This window comes from Coturnix japonica, chromosome Z, assembly GCF_054131305.1.
Source record: "Coturnix japonica strain WE chromosome Z, WE-NBRP24, whole genome shotgun sequence".
NCBI classification, from domain to species: Eukaryota; Metazoa; Chordata; class Aves; order Galliformes; family Phasianidae; genus Coturnix; species Coturnix japonica.
The window spans coordinates 37,477,680-37,495,877 of NC_140702.1; the positions used below are offsets into that span (position 1 = coordinate 37,477,680).

The 18,198-nt window shown below is 40.9% G+C and overlaps 1 protein-coding gene across 10 annotated transcripts in view; it reads right to left on the reverse strand.

Moving 5' to 3' along the window:
* The window catches only part of LOC107306234 (TLE family member 4, transcriptional corepressor), a 101,417-nt gene that overhangs the window by 44,205 nt on the left and 39,014 nt on the right, over positions 1–18,198 (reverse strand). For 3 of the 10 annotated variants that reach the window (XM_085529909.1, XM_085529912.1, XM_085529907.1), the window contains 4 exons: positions 17,437–17,529; positions 17,170–17,244; positions 2,852–3,056; positions 2,444–2,460 (listed from right to left, as the gene is read on the reverse strand). In XM_085529909.1, the coding sequence (XP_085386035.1) occupies positions 2,444–2,460; positions 2,852–3,056; positions 17,170–17,244; positions 17,437–17,529 (390 nt within the window). Of the gene's footprint in view, positions 1–2,443; positions 2,461–2,851; positions 3,057–13,412; positions 15,782–17,169; positions 17,245–17,436; positions 17,530–18,198 lie in introns of those variants that run through there. The other 7 variants (XM_015849189.3, XM_085529911.1, XM_085529914.1 and 4 more) reach the window with 4 other exon arrangements.

Sequence of the window (18,198 nt, forward strand, 5' to 3'; positions counted from 1 at the left end):
AGATGAAGTGAAATCCGACATGTTGTTGTCCTATGTTTGCAGATAGACAGCTTCAATGCCTTTGCTGCTCACAGTAAAAACTGACAGTTCCTGTCAGCTCCCAGTTCTTATTCAGAACCATGTGGCTAACAGTCAAACTGACAACAATCGGCTCCTTTTCATTCTGTGGGGACACAGCAAAGTTGCCAGTGGCAGAATAGATGTGTGGGGATGGGTGCAGGGCATGTCCCCAGCAGTAGGAGCTGGAAAGGCAAGGGTATGTCTCTGTGCACAGCAGCCCCCAAGGGGACAGGACTCTAGCAGGCAAATTCTGTGCCCAGCACTGTGCTTCTCCTGGTTTTGTCCTTAGCACTTGATTAACACAGAATCACACAATATCCTCAGTTAGAAAGGTCCCACAAGGATCACCAAACCCAACTTCTGGCTTCCCACAGGACCTCCCAGAAATCAAACCACAGTTCTGGGAGCACTGTACAAAACCACTCCTTGAACTCTGGCAGCCTGTGTTCCATGCCCACCGCCCTCCAGTGCAGACCCTGTCCCTAACCCCCAGCTGCCCCACTCCTGACACAGCTCCATGCCGTTCCCTCGGGCCCCACCACTGTCACACAGAACAGAGCTCAGCGCTGCCCCTCCGCTCCCTGTGAGGAGCTGCAGCCACCATCAGGCCTCCCCTCAGCCGGCCTTGCTCTGGGTTGAACAGACCCATAGACCTCAGCTGATCCTCATACACCTTCTTCTCCAGACCCTGCATTATCTTTGTAGCCCTCCTTTAATGCTCTTTAATGGTTTTATGTTCTTACATCGTGAAGCCCAGTGCTGCACCCAGAGCTGGAGATGAGGCCATACAGCACAGAGCAGAGCAGACAGCCCCTCCCCTCGCCTGCTGGCAGTGCTGGGCCTGGTGTATGCCAGGTTTGGTTGACCCTTTGGGCTGCCAGGGCACACTGCTGGCTCCTGTTCCACTCACTGTCAAGGACAGTCCCCAAACCCCTTTCTGCAGGGATGCTTTCCAGTCTCTCATCCTGCACTCTATACAAATATCCAGGGCTGCACCATTCCAAGCGCAAAATTAAGCACTTGCTCTTGTCAAACTTCATGTGATTTGTGACTGCCCAGTCCTCTAATTTGTCAGAATCCCCATGAGGAGCCCTTTCTACCCTCAACAGATCCTTCTATTGTAGCACCAGCTACAAATTGGCTTAGTATGCATTTGAGTTCTGAATCCAAATCATTTATAAATCACTGAAGAAAACTGGATCTATGATGAAGCCCTAAGGATATCCTGTTGACCATTCCCGGCAGTCTCATCAAATGCACCTAAGACCTGTGCTGTGAACACTTCTGCTTTTTGGCCAATCCTAAGAATAAATCACATATTTCTAAGAAAAGCACCACTGAAAACTTGACAAATCAGTTGCAATTGTTCACTAAGGTGGGTGCACGTCTTGCCCTTTGTAATACAAGCGCCTCTTCCATTTCACACTCACAATCATCTAAAAATGCTTAATCTTGTGCTCCGGAAGATTGTGAAAGCTGTTCAAGCTCTAAGCTGTAACTGCATCCAGCTACCCAGGCCTGTGCTGGTAAAATGTGCAACTGGCAACAACTGCTTCTGCTGCGAGCCAGTAAATGGCCAGCAGCAGACAGGAGACCTGATGGATCCAGGAGAGGGCAGAGCCCTGATACACCTCCCCTCTTATGGCATTAAAACTCTAGGAGCCTCTGTGATACTCTGATGACTATGAACCACTGACAGGGATCCAGACACATATGCTAGCTAAATCACTGCAGTACACACTGCTGAATGCTCGAAATTACACGAGCTGCAAGATATGTGTTACATCTGTTTATAAACACTACCACTCACAGGATAGCACATGAACATGTGCAACAGAGTCATTTGCAGCCTGAAAACTGACTTTTAGAAGGGGAACACAGGGCTCTTAAACTGCCTGCAGAACAGGGAATGGTAGTTTCTTCCTCTTCAGTCAGCAAGCTGCTGCTGAAACAACAGGCATGAGAGAACCCATATTTTCTCTGCAAGTGACTCAGCCCTTCTTTCTATAACTGCCTTGAAATGGCATCATGTAGACCTATCAGGATTTTGGTTTTACAGTTGCCAAAGACTCAAAATTTCTGACTAATTATTTCCATTTCATAAGCTTATAAAGAGTCTCAGGGTAGCCCTCTTTAACATATCCAGGAACAGCCTCTATGCTGAGGAGCCAGCCAAAGACGAGGAGTGCTATGGCCAGCCTCACTGGATGGTACATGACCTGCAATACTAGCTCTAATGAGTGATACACAGCCTGTGCAAGACTGTTAATGAGCGTGAGGATCACAGTCCTGGTGACCTTTTCCACCACTACAGGCCATGTCAAACAAATGTACTCTGCAGCTCTTTTGAACCACTCCTCCCACCTATAAAATGGAGTCCTACCTTGATGGAGTCTCTGTCTGCATGTGGAGAAGTCACCATGCGCATGGAGAAAAGAAGGCGGCAGTAGGATATGAGGAGGAAAATAGGAAAAGTACTTGTTAGTTTATATAAAATTATACATCCTGGAAGAAAGAATTCTGATATCTGTTAAATAATAAACTGTACAGATGTTAGCTTTTAGCAGCTAATTATTAATACTGCACAGCCAGATACATAAAACTGGAACTCCACCATTTGAACACACCTTCTAGCTACCACTAGGCAATAAATACTAAAGCAATTAGCTAGTAATTCTTGCAAACTTTTGCTTGTTTGTTTGTTTTTTGCCTAGAATAGGAGCAGGAGAATTAAAAGAGAAAGAAGGAAACAGAAACGAATGAAACAATGCAGTCATCTGGCAGCACCCACCTCTTTGGTGATCGTTGTCATGGTGCTTTTTTTCATCCTTGATTGGGAGGTGTGACTGCCCCCCCAATGCACTGGACAGTGCCAGAAGGCCAGCACTGCTGCCAATGGGTGGGATGGCTGGAGGCTGCAGGCCTGAGGGATGCGGAGTGAGAGGTACAGGGAGACCATGTCCATGTGACAAATGCTGGGCCTGGAGTTGTTGCTGCTGTGAAAAATGGAACACAGATATTGAATTTGTTCAGGAAGCATAGGGATGTCTGATTGATCCCGTACAATCCTACATAACCAGTCAGATCAGCCAATATGACTGACTGACTCAGGTATCAATGCTCAAAAGCACCCTGGCATTTTATAAACGTCCATATGTTTGGATGCAACGCTGTCTGTAAACTTCAGGCTGAAACAACAACAATTTTTTTTTTTAAAAAAAAAAAAAGGGAATTTTCCAATTTTAGTAAAAATGGTGTTTTATTCCTCTGACAGTGCTATTATGTTTTATTCTTGCTAGCAGAAACACACCATGTACACGTCTAATCAAAGCATATGTAACTATAAAAGCAGTTATATAATGCAAAAAAAAAAAAAGCTGAAAATTGAGAAAATTAGCGTTAAAAAGTTCTCCCAGCGCTACTGCACAGCATGCAGTGAGAGTTAATTTGAAAGAGAAAACCTGAATTAACAATCCAGAAAAGGAAACTGGTTGCAGCCACCGTTTTAAGCCCTTTAAGTGTCCTCAGCGGTACTTGAGCAAATTACTGAAGAAAATGTAATGTAGCAAGGCTTGGGTCCTCCTGTAGGCTTGTTCAATAATGCTGAAATAATTGGGCACTCTGTGCACGTTTAGTGATGCTCGAATGGAAAGCTAGAGGCCTGCCCTTGTACTGTTCTCTAGCTGCTGACTCTGTGTTGTGACAGGTTTATTTGAGAGGGACTGTGATGCATGCACCAGTAACTGCGCTGACAAGAGTTTAAAGTCATTTTTACCAGTACACTGGCAACACACAGAGAAAGCCCTTGAGAGGGTCGAATTGGGAGCGCTTGACCTCAACCACAGCTGCATCAAGCTCTGTGCCATACTAACCACTGTGGGTAGATAGTTTGCTGCTACTGAATGGGAAGGCCAGACAAAAAGTTACCTTAAATACCTCCCAAGAGAGGTTTAGGTCCAAGGTTTACTCACTGCCTGTCCAACTAATTCCAATTCATGCAGTAACTAGGTAGTTCTGAAATTTTCTCTTAGCTTTTAAGCAGTCACTTCTCAGAACTCATAGTAAATCAAATCAGAAACCCCTAAGACTGTTCTCTTCCTCACGTCTTCATAAAGGACTTTAAAAGAGGGAGAAATATAACCTTGTTTTGCATAAAAACATCCCTTCTAAAATTCCTAATTACAAAGGCTAAACTCATACTTTTGTTTGTTTTTCATCCGAATAGGAATTCATTTCCCACCTCACAATCTAGCCCTCCAATCAATCAAGAGTGTTATGGTTTTGTAATTTGGTTGGTGTTGGTATTACACATCAGAACATCATGCTGAATAATGGAAGTTAAGGGGACTAGTTTTTTTTGTTGTTGTTGTTGTTGTTTTTTCTGTGGACTGACTTAAATGGGCATGTGGGGAGCGGCACCGGAGGGGAAGTCGGGAAGGGGAGGGTGTTTTTCTGGCCCGGATCCCCGCGAGGAGACAGCGTGGTCGGAGCTTCCTGCCTTCCACAGCTCATTGGTGAGACTGAAGACTTGGTTTTCTCTTTGTTGAAACTCTCTTGTTGTTGTTTAGCGTTATTGGGTTATTAAACTGCCGTTCGTTCTCAGATCACTTTTTCCTCCTTCATTTTTTTATAGACCCAATCGCAATCTCCCTTCCCTTCCCCTCTCCCGAAGTGCACGTGGTCGGGCCGCGCCATGCCACACCACGCTGTTAGAGAAGGGAGGCACTTCTGTTCCTGCTCCCCTGGGTTTGTACCCACTGTCCCAGAGTAAGCTCTAGAGGGAACTCTGTGACAAAGAGACAATGTGCAGACCACTCGATGGTTCTCTCCCCTCTTTATCATGAATCTTTACATGTGGGTCAGCTGAAAGTAAAAGAAAGCAAGTCACACACAACATGCCACCTAACTCATGCAGTATGCTGCACAGGTACACCCCTCAACATCTTCCTATGAAGGTACAGATCCCTGTCTCACTTTTCTAAATACAACCCTGGCTCTGCAGTCTGAAAGACAGTGGCAAATACGTGACACCCAGTTTAGAACAGTGCCATGAACAGAAGATGAATGACCCAAAACAAATGAACAACAACAACAACAACAACACAAGGAGAAAGTAAGCCATAAAGAAGATTCTTCCAGGTGGAAGAAAATGATGAGACTTCTCATTGTTTGCAATCCTATGTCACTCAAATAAAAGTCCATACTCATAGATGTATCAAACACATTTTGTTTCTCTGATGCTTTTTATGGAAGGATGCCTCATTGCTCAGGATTTAAGATTAACTATAACAAAATGAAACAAGAGCCAACTGTGTGTTGTTTAGCTTTGGGGTTTGACTAGGGCTTCCTTACAGCAAGAGAACAAGCTGGCAAATTGGATTTGTAGTGGAGTGGAGGGAGGTCAGAGAAAGAAAAAAGAAGATAAGCAGAGAAAGAAAATGCGTTCACAAAATAACCTGTGTTACAGAATATCAGCTTTCATTTTAAATGCAGAATTCTTCATTCCTTTTAAAAACATACTACAAACCAGTGCAAGAAGATGTCTGCCTTAATCTGCCAGGGGCTTGAAGGAACGGCTCGGAAAAGTGACTATCAGCAGTGATAAAGCTTCTGGCTTTGTTAACTATTTCACTATTGATTAAAAAAAAATGCAAGGAAAATCACTCTCATTTCACATTTCTGTAAAATTCAGAGGTAGGTCTACTAATCTACTCTATTTGCATTATATGACCTCCTCCACAGATATGGCATGATTCCCAAAGAGCTTGAACAATACTGCAATGCAAATGTAATCTTTTGCTGTTCTTTGCTGGGAGCTTCTCTACATAACTCAGCAACAAAGCAGCACAGATTCTGCATCTTGGATGTGCCAAACATTCTTGACATCTCCCAGACATAATAAGTGCATTGAGTAGTATGTATAACAGCACCTCAGTACAGTGGCTTGAAGTTGGCCTAGCTCATCTTGGCCAAGAACTGATGATTTCCCCACAGCTTGACTTGCAGAGATCTTTGAAACTAACTGAAGAGATTGGGGAGGGAAGAAGGAAAACAAACAAAAAAACAACCCAAAATAATGCTGAACAATGCTGTACAGACAAAGTAAGACTCTAGCTAAAAGAAGTGAAAATGCTAGGTATATTTTTGCTCTCAGAATTGTGGGGACAGTTGTGTCTCACAATGCCTTGTAAGGACAAAGCTGGCAGTAGTAATGTAAAATAAATAAAAAACAAAACATAAATGATCACCTAATTAAGCCCTGTTTTCCAGTAAGGATACTCAGGAAGGCAAAGACAGAAAGTGGCAGAAACCTCTTCAGCTGCCATTTCCAGACTTTTGACATCTATTACTGTGTTCAAAAGCCCACAGTGTTCGTAATTTAGTTTTGCTTTCTTACTCCCCATCAGTGTCAGCAGTGAACATCAGCTTCCAGGACGGCCTCTCTACAGCTGCTTGGTTACAGAGAAAGCTAGAAAATCATACGCAATTCCTTATCCACTGGGCATCACATTAGCATAACAACATGATAAGAAGAAAGATGACCTCCTCTCTATCCCTCAAAAAGCCAAACATACGAAGTAATAAGACAAGTGGCAGATACGCTCCCCACACAGAAACATTCCACTAGAGGAAGTTTTTACATTCACTTCTGCCTATACAATTCATTTAGATCATAGAATCGTTGAATAATAGAATAACCGAATGGCCTGGGTTGAAAAGGACCATAATGATTATCAAATTTCAACCCCCCTGCTATGTGCAGGGTCGCCAACCACCAGACCAGGCTGCCCAGAGCCACATCCAGCCTGGCCTTGAATGCCTCCAGGGATGGGGCATCCACAACCTCCTTGGGCAACCTGTTCCAGTGTGGCACCACCCTCTTTGTTAAAAACTTCCTTCTAATATCTAACCTAAAATTCCCCTGTCTCAGTCTAAAACTATTCCCCCTTGTTCTATCACTATGCACCCTCATAAACAGCTGTTCCCGCTCCTCTTTATATGCTCCCCTCAAATACTAGAAGGCCACAATGAGGCCTCCCAGAGGTTTCTCCAAGCAAAACAATCCCAGTTCCTTCAATCTTTCTTCATGGGAGAGTTTCATAAAAACTTAAAATTTAAAAACCTGCAAGGAAAAACTGAAAATGAGCCAACTGAGCAACCATTTATTTTTTTTATGTTGCTGTAATGCTTTCACTTCCCACTCCTCCATCTCCTCTTTAATTTGCTATCCTTAGTCACATCATTTTTGAACTCTCAGAATGCAGTTAACTTTACACAATGCTGGCATATCTGAATCACACACAGAATCACAGAACAACCCAGGTTGGAAGGGACCTCAAGGATCATGAAGTTCCAACTCCCCTGCCCGGTAGGGCCACCAAAATTCTACATTTACTAGATCAGGTTGCCCAGGGGCCCATTCAACCTGGCCTTTAACATCTCCAGGGATGGGGTATCCACAACCTCCCTGGGCAGCCTGTTCCAGGACATCACCACTCTCCTAGTGAAGAACTTCCCTCTGACATCCAACCTAAATCTTCCCTCTTTCAACTTAAATCCATTTCCCCTTGTCCTTCTATTATCAGCCCTTTCAAAAAGTTTACTACCCTCCTGATTATAGGTTCCCTTCAGGTATTGAAAGGCTGCAATGAGGTCACCCCGCAACCTTCTCTTCTCCAGGCTAAACAAACCCGGTTCCCTCAGCCTGACTTCATAGGGGAGGTGCTCCAGCCCCCTGATCATCTTCGTGGCCCTCCTCTGGACCCTTTCCAATAGCTCTCTGTCTTTCTTGTACTGAGAGCTCCATACCTCAGTGCAGTACTCCAGATGGGGCCTCACAAGAGCAGAGTAGAGACGGACAACCATCTCCCTATGGAGCCCAAGGATACCTTTTGCTTTCTGAATGCAATCTGAATGCCATATGCATAAAATCAAATATGCATTTTCATAATGGGTGAAAACTTGCAAAGGCAGTACACCAGGCTATATTACACTGTAAATTTCCCAGGACTATTAAAAGCAACAACAACAAAAACTACTGCAAACACCCCAAATTCCTTCAGTTACCAAGAAATACACTCTACAGAGCGCTATCAGGTTTCAAAGTCTTCTAAGAACTATCCAAAGAACAAAAAGGATAAAACCAGTAGTGAAAAAGAAGTAAAAAAAAAACTTAACTGTTTCTGGTAATAAGTTTAAGAAGACAGCTTGTTATTAAAATCTGAATTAAAATTTTCATAGTTTCATAGTTTCGTGCGGGTTGGAAGGGACCTTAGAGATCATCGAGTCCAGCCCCCAGGATTCGAGCCTCTGTGTAGCAGAGCGGCACTTCTACCACTTGCGCCACCGGGGGGACTCGAACTCTGGGCCCCAGTGTTGCAAGGCGGCGTCTTTAACCACTGCGCCACCGGGGCACACAATTTTCAAGACTTTTTAATATATTTTGAATAAAGACAGCGTCTAGTTGCTACTAATTGCGGGGCTTTTAAAAATGACTCCCAAAGCCATGCCTATGAAATGAATAGAAAGGCTTTGCAAAAGATACTTATCTGCATATCACTAACTTTTATAACCGCAATTACAAATATATGCTTTATTTAATTCCCATACATTTTAAGAGATCAGATTTAAAGCAAAATATGAAAATAAACCCACTAAGAAATTATCTTCTTATGCTCTGTTGTTCTAGTCAGCTTATTTTCCTGGAAAAGGTTTGAGTTTTTACTGGATAACTCTCCAAGAAACTCAGTGTCACAGTAATCTACCATTTTCCCCTCACAGACCCTGAAAGCACACAGCCACAATTCAAACAATCTGAGTATAACCCTCTAACCTGAAGACATTTCTAAAGCTAACAAATGAATGCCTCAAAAGCGTGCATCTATACACATGCAAAAACTACCCACACTTGCTGGTAGGATCACCGAAATATCTAAATAAGATAGCTTTATGAAGTTCATCAGGTAAAGTGACTTCCTGTTTAGAGAGATTTGTTATTATGACAGCATACCTTCAAAATGATAACTGAGATAAAGATTACTAAGATGAAAACAGTGGCTCAAGAGTACAAAATGTCGGTGGTTCAAAGACCAGTAAGAAATTGAAGTATTTTCACATGCACAGCTATTGGTGTATTGTTTTCATCTTTTGCACTTGTTCATACCTCCTGATACTGTCTCCCCTGTATTTCCTCTCTCTTCTGGCATAATATTCCAAAACAGTTTTGGCTTTTGTTTGTTTTCTTTTTATGTTAAGATATGATGATACAATGTGTCAAAACAGCACAGAAGGAGAGTCGTGCAATAGCTCCTCCAGCTGAATGATCTGGGACATGCATGCTCACCATACAGAGCCTGTGGTACGGAAATAGGATCTTGAGGTCTTGTAATAGAAAAGAGATCACTCTGTACATAAGTGCAGGCAGTGAGAAAGGCTAGCATCAGAGATTGGCAGGAAGTCTATACACCCATATGCAGCAAAATGAAGTGCTTCACAAGGACAATGAAAACATGGGTTATAAAAAATCCAAGAAAAATAATTTAAAAACTACAGAATTGGGGGGGGGGGGGGGGGGGGGGGAATAATTTAAAAAAAAAAAAAAAAAAAGATGAATTAAAAGAGCAACAACAAAACAAACAAACTCTAGGCAAATACCTAACTTCTTCCTCCCTGAGAACCAGGAATTTCTGTTTTTGAGGATACTGATTCTAAGCAAGGAAATCAAACTCCACTCAGAAAACTAAGAGTAGAAGGAAAAAAAAAACCAAAAAACAAAACAAAACAAAACAAAACAAAAAAAAAAAAACAAAAAAAACAAAAAAAAAAAAACCACAATAGGTGTCATTAATAATTAGGGAAGCATTTATAACTCCTACATAAATGACCAAGAAAGTATAAGAATCATATCTTCACAAATTGTCTCAAATATCTTTCAAGTGATCCTCAAATAAGAAGTCAATTCCAGAACTATATTGTTGGGGTGAAAGGTAGTACAGGCAGAGAACATTTCCACTCTTAACTGTATATACAGGAACATCTGTGCCTTTTACACATTTCACCAGGTTTCCTTCGTCCTCTTCTTTGGATGCTGTTTTTTTTCACTCAGTGAAATAGCGCAGCGGGCAGAAGTAACAACAGGAGATCCACCACAAAGTCAAAGACCTGTGGTTAAGGAGGCTAGCATTTCAGTAAATTAAAAAACCAACTCACTGCAAAGGGACAGGTGCATTTTTCCCCAGAATCTTAGAGTTTAGTAGTTCACTCTTCTGCCTGCAGGACTCCTCTCTCATTTTCACACAGAGAGGAGGCTCTTTATTTTGTTTGTTTGTTTGTTTGTTTTCTTTCTTTCTCCCCACCCTCTTGTTAGCTTAGGAAAATTCACATCAAGAGAAGACAGGAAGTGCCAAGTGCAACTGTGCTCAAAGTCTTATCAGAAGAAATGCCAGCGGCTTCCCATGTGCCACACATCTGACAAATAAGTCAAATTTCAGGACAGCAAGTAGTGACTAACACAGACTCCTTAGTTCTTCCAATGCTACTCTATGTTTTGTCATGATTACATTGCAGGAGTCCACACTGTGTTTAATTTCAGCAAGCTGCCTGTGTTTGGGATAAACACCAGGGTTGCTGGAACTAATCCATTCCTTTAAACCTATTCTATACTTAGAAGACTGCCATTTCTGCTACAGCCACACTCCTGTGCTGACCACTGCAACGCCTGCTCTTCTCAGTGGTGAGCAGTCTCTTCCCACAGAACAAAGTTAGCTGTTAAGACACAAGGATAAGATGACTTGAGTGCACTGAAGTTCTCCTTTTCCACTGTAGTGCCCAGCAGCCATCTAACCAAGACTTAAAGTGACTTCTTTTGCTCTAGTACAGCTTACCTGTTACAGCAGCTTTGACAAAAGGTCTTGACAAGGATCAAATAATCTACATTTAAGTCACAGCTCTGAAACTGCAGAAGGGCCACTTGCTCTGTTTGCCTCAGCTTCTCCCAGTTGTAGAACAACTGAAGCAGTCAGTACTGCTTCATTACAGAAACATTACTAGAGCAGGTTCACCAATGCTTGTGATGCATTCACATATTAAGGAAGTTGTTGTGAAAAGTCCATCAAACAGTAAGCGGAGAATTGTTTCACTACCTGAAGTAAAACATTTTGAAATTTCAGACAACTTAAAGATCTTTAAATTCCATCTTTCAAGACTAATTTAACATCTGGACATGAAGTATTTTAGTCTGCATCCTGGTAACTAAAGTTCTTGCTCTAGACAGTATGATTGAAGACACGTAAGAAACTACTCACACCTGGAGGAAAGCAAATGTTTAGCTGAGCCACTGTTTGGACACCTGAACCTCATTCATAATGTAGCTAGTATCTGAAAACTTTGGAAGTTTAAATGACAAATACCCTGCTTGTAGGTGATCGTAAAACATCATGGTTTGAAATCATGACACAGTAACAACAACCTTTAGGCTATACAACACAGTAATGATGTATGTTTAGATGGTCTGCATTTCCAATGAGTAAGTTAGCACTGTTAATTTCTCAGTTAAGAATTTTTGGGAAATCCTTGCTTTCACATTATACACTATGTCTTCACTTTATATACTATTTATCTTCCAAAGCAGAATTATTAAGCTGCCACTCAAGTGTTACATAGCAGACAATGGACCAAAAGTCTGACAGAGTGTGCCAAATTTGTATTAGGTTGGAGATGGAGACAGCTTCCATGCACTAGAGTACAGACCAGCACAGCAATACTGTTTTCTCCTCTTTATTTCCTGTTCATGAAGGTGGCGCAGTGGTAGGAATGCCGCCTGCAACACTAGAGGCTCAAATCCCAGGGGTTGGACTCAATGATCTCTAAGGTGCTTTCCAACCTGCACGAGACTGTGAGACTGTGAAGTCATGAAAATAAAATACTGTACATGTTCGTGCTGTAGAGTATGAAGAAAATTCTCCATAGGACTCCTTATAGCCATACTGATTAATCTGAATTAAAATAAATAAATAAATAAAAATACAGTGGTCAATTAGCTTTGGCGCCAGTGTTTGGAAAAACATGAGGCAAAAGTCAGCTGGTCTGCCGGATCAGATACAGTATGAGCTGAAGTACTTTTGTCATATGCACTTACTTTAGCATAACAAGCAAGGGCCTCTGGCATCAGCATATTGGCAGTAGGATGTAATAAATGGTCTGCACTTCGCCCTGCAACGTGTTACTGACTGCGCCTACCGTGATAGACCAATATAAATTCAGTAGCTACAACAGCTTGTGTAAAGAGGAAAACAGTGGCAGCCTATTCCAAGTGTAGCAACAGCATTTAAAATACACCCTTGGAGAGGCTTTTCAGTAAATAAGGAAGCCGGAATTATGTGCATTCTAATTATTTCTTTCAAAATCCCTAAAAAACATCTTCTGTACTTCACTTTCATCCTTTTTAAATTAAAGTAATGCTGCACATGGTAGAAATTCATTTAAATCACTCGTCACCTGCAAGACTCTCTCTGAAGACAGCACTCAGTAATGGGTGAAGAAAAAGAAAATACTACAAAAACCAAGAAACAGAAAACCTCTTCCCTCCCAATCCTCAACAAAACAGCATCTTTGACCTAGCCACACTTCAAACAAATCATTCAAAACAGAAAATATTCACCTAAAAGCATTCTACATCTACAATTTCCTCTTGTACGGTTCTATTTCAGAGATTAGGCAGTGTCAAAAAAATTGCACACCTCACCTCACACGTTCTTTGCATGCAAACAGCAAACAAGAGTCATTAAATAGGGAGGAATTAATTTCAGTATTTCTTTAGGTAGACAAATGAACACAACTCAAAGCACATATCCATTAAGTCAATCTCGTCTGCCACCTTCCCACTATAACAATCTGTGCACAATATACAGTAGGTGGCCACTTTGTTTTACAGCATTTAAACTTCAAATGTGGCTTAATGCCAGCACAGCCCTTGAACAAACAATACATAAAGGACCTGAACAACCTAAGAGGAGTGACTTGTGCCAGCGCTACAACACAGGCATTTCCCTGCCCTTTGCCAAGCATGAACAAGACTACCACACAAACCGGACCATTAAATATTCTTAGTTTACAGAAGAAAAGCTTCAGCCATACCACCCCATGGAAAGAAGTCTGCTGCAACTAAGCGTGGTGTAGGAGAGAATCCCCACACCTGTTAAGCTTCCAGGCCAGGCCTTGGCCCGCCTCCATCTTCTTGACAGGCCACAGTGTCAACCTAGGCCTGCTCCTTTCAATTAAAAAAAAACACATCAGAAGTCCCACTCCTCTTTTCTTCACTGCACAAGCACGTGCAAAAAGCAGAAATAACCTACCATGCAAGGAGCTGAAAATGCTTCTGCAGTGTTACAAGCACCTTAGCACCTAACAGCAGGAGCTCTGCACCACCGGTGCCCTGGGAACAAGAGCATGCAATTACACTAGGTTTATATTACATCTTGTTTGCACTTATCTGCACCACAACACTTTCAAAATTTTGCATGCCTACAGAATAGCATATGGTGTATTTAAACAGACATTGTTCTCCACATCTGTAGAAACAGAATTTGCTCAAAAACAACCAGAAATTACACGCCATCTGAGATAAGGCAAACTAGCACCTCAGCCTCAAACACAAGACAGAGACTTTGACTCACAGGATATTAAAAAAGGAGCTTCATAGCTTGATGGTTATATGCCACAATACCGAAGCATCCTTTCTTCCAATAACTGCCGTTTGCTTATATTTAAAATAGACAGCAAAAGTGACATAATAAAACAAAATGTTAAGAATTAAACCAGAGCCTTTTTCTTCCCCTTTTTCTCAGATGTATAGAATGGTAAAGGCAAAATAATTTAAATCGTTTCCTTAGTAATACAAGTAATATTTAAATAGATTTAATAGCTCTGCTCCAAACCAATGAATTATGAGTTTAAAACCTATTAAAATGTAATGTTTTTTTTCCTGAGCTGAGGGGAGAGAGATTTAAATCCACTGAATTTTAATATTTCAGCTTGAGCTGCAGGAGGTAGAGAAAGTCCAAATGAACTATTCCATCAGCACCATTCAAGCATGAACATTTTAATCAGTTTTACTTCCTTGGAGTTCTCTAACACAGTTTACACTGTCATTCTCAAAGCACTTAACACAGAGAGTGTGAAAAACCACCAAGGCTTGTTATTGCCTTTACAATTGATGGCAAATAATTTTGCAGACTTCCTATCATTAAAATGTCACTGCTAAAAATTGAAGTTCAGCATTTCTTGTGCTAAACTGCATTTTCTTTGAACACCATCACATACCTGTTCTTAAGTTTTTGGTGCATTTATCTCTCCTGTGATAAACAGACACACAAGCAGTAGCCTCCATTTCTGTCTTACTACCCAAACACAGCTGAAAACCAACTATTTTAAAATAAGGAAAAAAACATACTCTGGTAAAATTCTTATGAAGTTACGAGTTAATTCCCTGGTTCCCTTATTAAAATACAACCACATTCACACAGCATGTTACGATTATATATTATAGAGGATTAAACAAAAACAAAAACATTTAAGAGAGTCAGACGACTCAATTTAGTAATATAGGAAATGAAAACATCACTCCTAATTAGATCATATTGCTGATTTAAGGCTACAATTTGTGCATTGTTCCAAGAGCGTGATCTTGCACTTTCCAATTTAAAAACACGGCAGCTAGGACACTTGACAAGACCAGCACCATGTTGCTCACACCTTTGCACCCATCCTGGAAAGGAACAACTAGTATGCACTACAGTTCCTCCAAGCAAAAATCCTACACCACACCGCCCATGGCAAATACCAGATGCAGACTTACAATCACACTGCAGCACTCTTACGACACATAGTTTTGGTTTAGCTTTTCTCATTGTATCTCTCAAAAAGAAGATTGATTATATTTACCTTGTTTCACTCCGTCAACAGCTTTAAACTTAACATGACCTGTGAAATAAGTCATTATAACTGTGTTTCATTCCATTAAACACAACGAGTTTATTGTCAGGAGAACAAGCAATCTCTCTGGGTTCCAGGCTCACTTCAGTATTTTGCATTTAAACTGCATGGATCAGTGATTTGGTTCATTTACCAATGAAGATAGAATAATATTGCAAAGTTAAAAAGGTGCTTCATCAGATTCCATTATATCGGGCAACATTCATATAAAAATATGTATGTGAAATACAAAGAGAGACATGATTTGTGTACACTCAATTCTTTTCTTGTGCCAAATTCCATTCCAGCAAAACCCATTTTAAACTCCAGCTCCTCCACTCAAACCAAAGCAGCTCTGAATCAAGAAAACACAGAGGCCCAGACAAGCATCCAGTCTGTTTATATCTATTCTGAGTAGCTTGGTGGTTCATGAAAGCAGGATAGACTTAAATAACAAGAGCAATAGGCTCGACATCAATAAACTTTCTCATTCCTAGAATGCAAATTACTTTTCACAGTCTCCCTAATATATGCAAAGGTGAACAACAAAAACGTACACAAATGGACTGTGAAGCACTCATATGCATGTGCGTGTGTGTACACACTGGTGCACACACAAAATGGTACATGCACACACAGACCAACACTACAAACACATGCAAAGCAGACACACAGAAACTTCTACAACAAAGAAGCCAATCTTTAGCTACTTACTTTATGCAAAGAATGTTAATAGAAGGCACTATTTTTGGTTAGGTAATGAAAACTAATTGGGAAATTATTCATCTCCCACTTTCCCCACTGGAGCGTAAAAGACATACAACAAATGTTATTCATGATTCTACACTACTCGCTCTGATTCACCCTCTTCTTTCTAACGGGCACTTCAGAGGAAATAAAGGTTACTCTTTTCCATTTATATCTTCTAATTGACTACCACTGTTTTCTTGTGGTCAGAGGGATACAAAACAGAGTTAGAAACAGACTATTAAAAACAGTCTACAATCAGACCGCTGCTCTACACTACCATCAGCAATGATCATAGAGTTCTGATTTCCTTGTTAAAAGACAGAGGCATAATTGAAGCAATATCTTCACTTCAGATTGATTATTCTGCAACCCTTATCCACATCTTCACTCAGCAATTTGAATTTTAATGAAAGTAAATGGAATAATTAGCATTTCAAAGTGTGTTTGATATACGGAATTAAAAAAAAAAAACAAAAAAAAAAAACAAGGAAAAGACTTTTATGTATAATCTATACACAAAAGAAAAAGCATTTGGGAGGGGGCAGAATACAGAAAAAGTACAGTTGTAGCGTCTTCATTAGAATAACTTAAACAACTGCTTGCACCAGCTGCATAATTATACATGTGAATAATGTGGTATTAAGCTATGACTCCTCACCTTTACTTTATGTAGTGCGAGCAGCCATAGCTTTTGTTATTATGCCTTTCCTCTCCAGTCATAAAATGTAAACAGTATGACTGCCCACACCCATAAACCTAGCAGGGGTTCCACAATGAGCCCATACCACCGGTTGTAAAGCTTTTACAAGAGAGGCTCCACACACATGTATTTTCAGATAACTGACTGCGAGCCTGGCACCTATGAGTGAACCAGGGAAAGAATATTTAGCTGTATGATGTTTCCAAGATTTTTTTGTTACAAAGAGTAACAAAATTATTTTTCAAAGTAAGCATGAATGCATGGTGGGTATCTGTAGAAAAAAAAAGACAGGAAGACACGAGCAGTAGGAAAGGGAGCAATTCCTTGTTAATACTTAGTGTATTATACAAAAGCTGTTAGCACGGTGCAGAAGCAGACTAGCAGGCAGTATACAAAGGAAGCAGCATGACTTAAAAGGGCCAACAGAAAACAAATATCCATCCACCTCCAGGGAATGGATACAACACAGGCATTAACCTGTTTGTCTCCTCTGCATGCTACAAGCAAGATTTTCATGCAGCAGCCACCTTTTACCAAGATCAAGCTACTGACCTTCTCCACTGCCCCCAACATTAGCCCGTGTGATGGAAATGCAGGGGAAGGGGTAGGGGAAGGGTCAGGGAAAGGGAAACAGGAAGGGGCTTTTTTTTTTTAAATTCTATTAGAGCTGAAATGGAAAGACTACATACCCCAATGATTGCGTTCAGTTCTGCCATGGTCACTTGCTTGGCACGCTCCACAGCCTGAACCACTTGTTGCTGGTGCTACAAATGAAGATCAGAAACAGAATAAAATTATTTGTTTTCTAAAACCACTGCTCAAAGTTTTGTTTGTTTGTTTGTTCCCCCCCCCCCCCCTTTTTTTTTTTTAACTTTTCAATCACACGTTTGAAATATCAGTTCTCTAACAGTCCAATTCTATGTATAAAGAAAGACTTTATTTATGCCATTACTTGCCTGGAATATCCTTGCACCAAAAATACCAATTTTACAATCCATATGAGGGCCCTGCCTTCTGTTCATCAGTGCGCTCCGGAACTTACATGTCACCTTTAGAAGCAAATCAGTCACAGAAACTTCTTGATTTAAAAAAAAAAAAAAAAAAAAAGCATACTGAAAATGAAAGGTATGTATTTTCAACAATCATACAGTGCCCACATCACTGAAGGATATACAGATTCTCTTTGGTACATTTCAAAGCACCTCAACCATGAGAATGGAATTTAAAATGCCATTCACAATTCTGTCAAAAACATGAAAGAGAACTAATTATTTCAATCCCCAACATGTAAATCTTAATAGCTTTAAAAAGTCCATCAAAAACACATGGTCTAATTAACAACACAGTTTACAAGCTTCAGTGGTTATATTATCTCAGTTTGAGTGATACTGTATTCCTGCAGTAAATTCAAAATTGCTGTACACTGAAAAGTGATCAGTATTTATTTGAAAACATCAGCTACAAATAAAGTAATGTCCCAATCCTGCAGCCAGACCTGTGTCGGTTTGGAGCAAGCAATTGTGTGCACAGTACTGAGAGTGAATCACCCTCAATTTACAGACACAGACTGAGCATAGTGAAGCACCTCAAGCTCTGTTCAGGGGAGGAAGAGCTTTGTTGCACCTGGGTTTGACATGCTCAGATGTGTCTGTTCCTGGTGCTCCCCACCCAGCTATCTTCATTACAAAGTGGGGACAGTCTGCCATGCAGGAACTAAA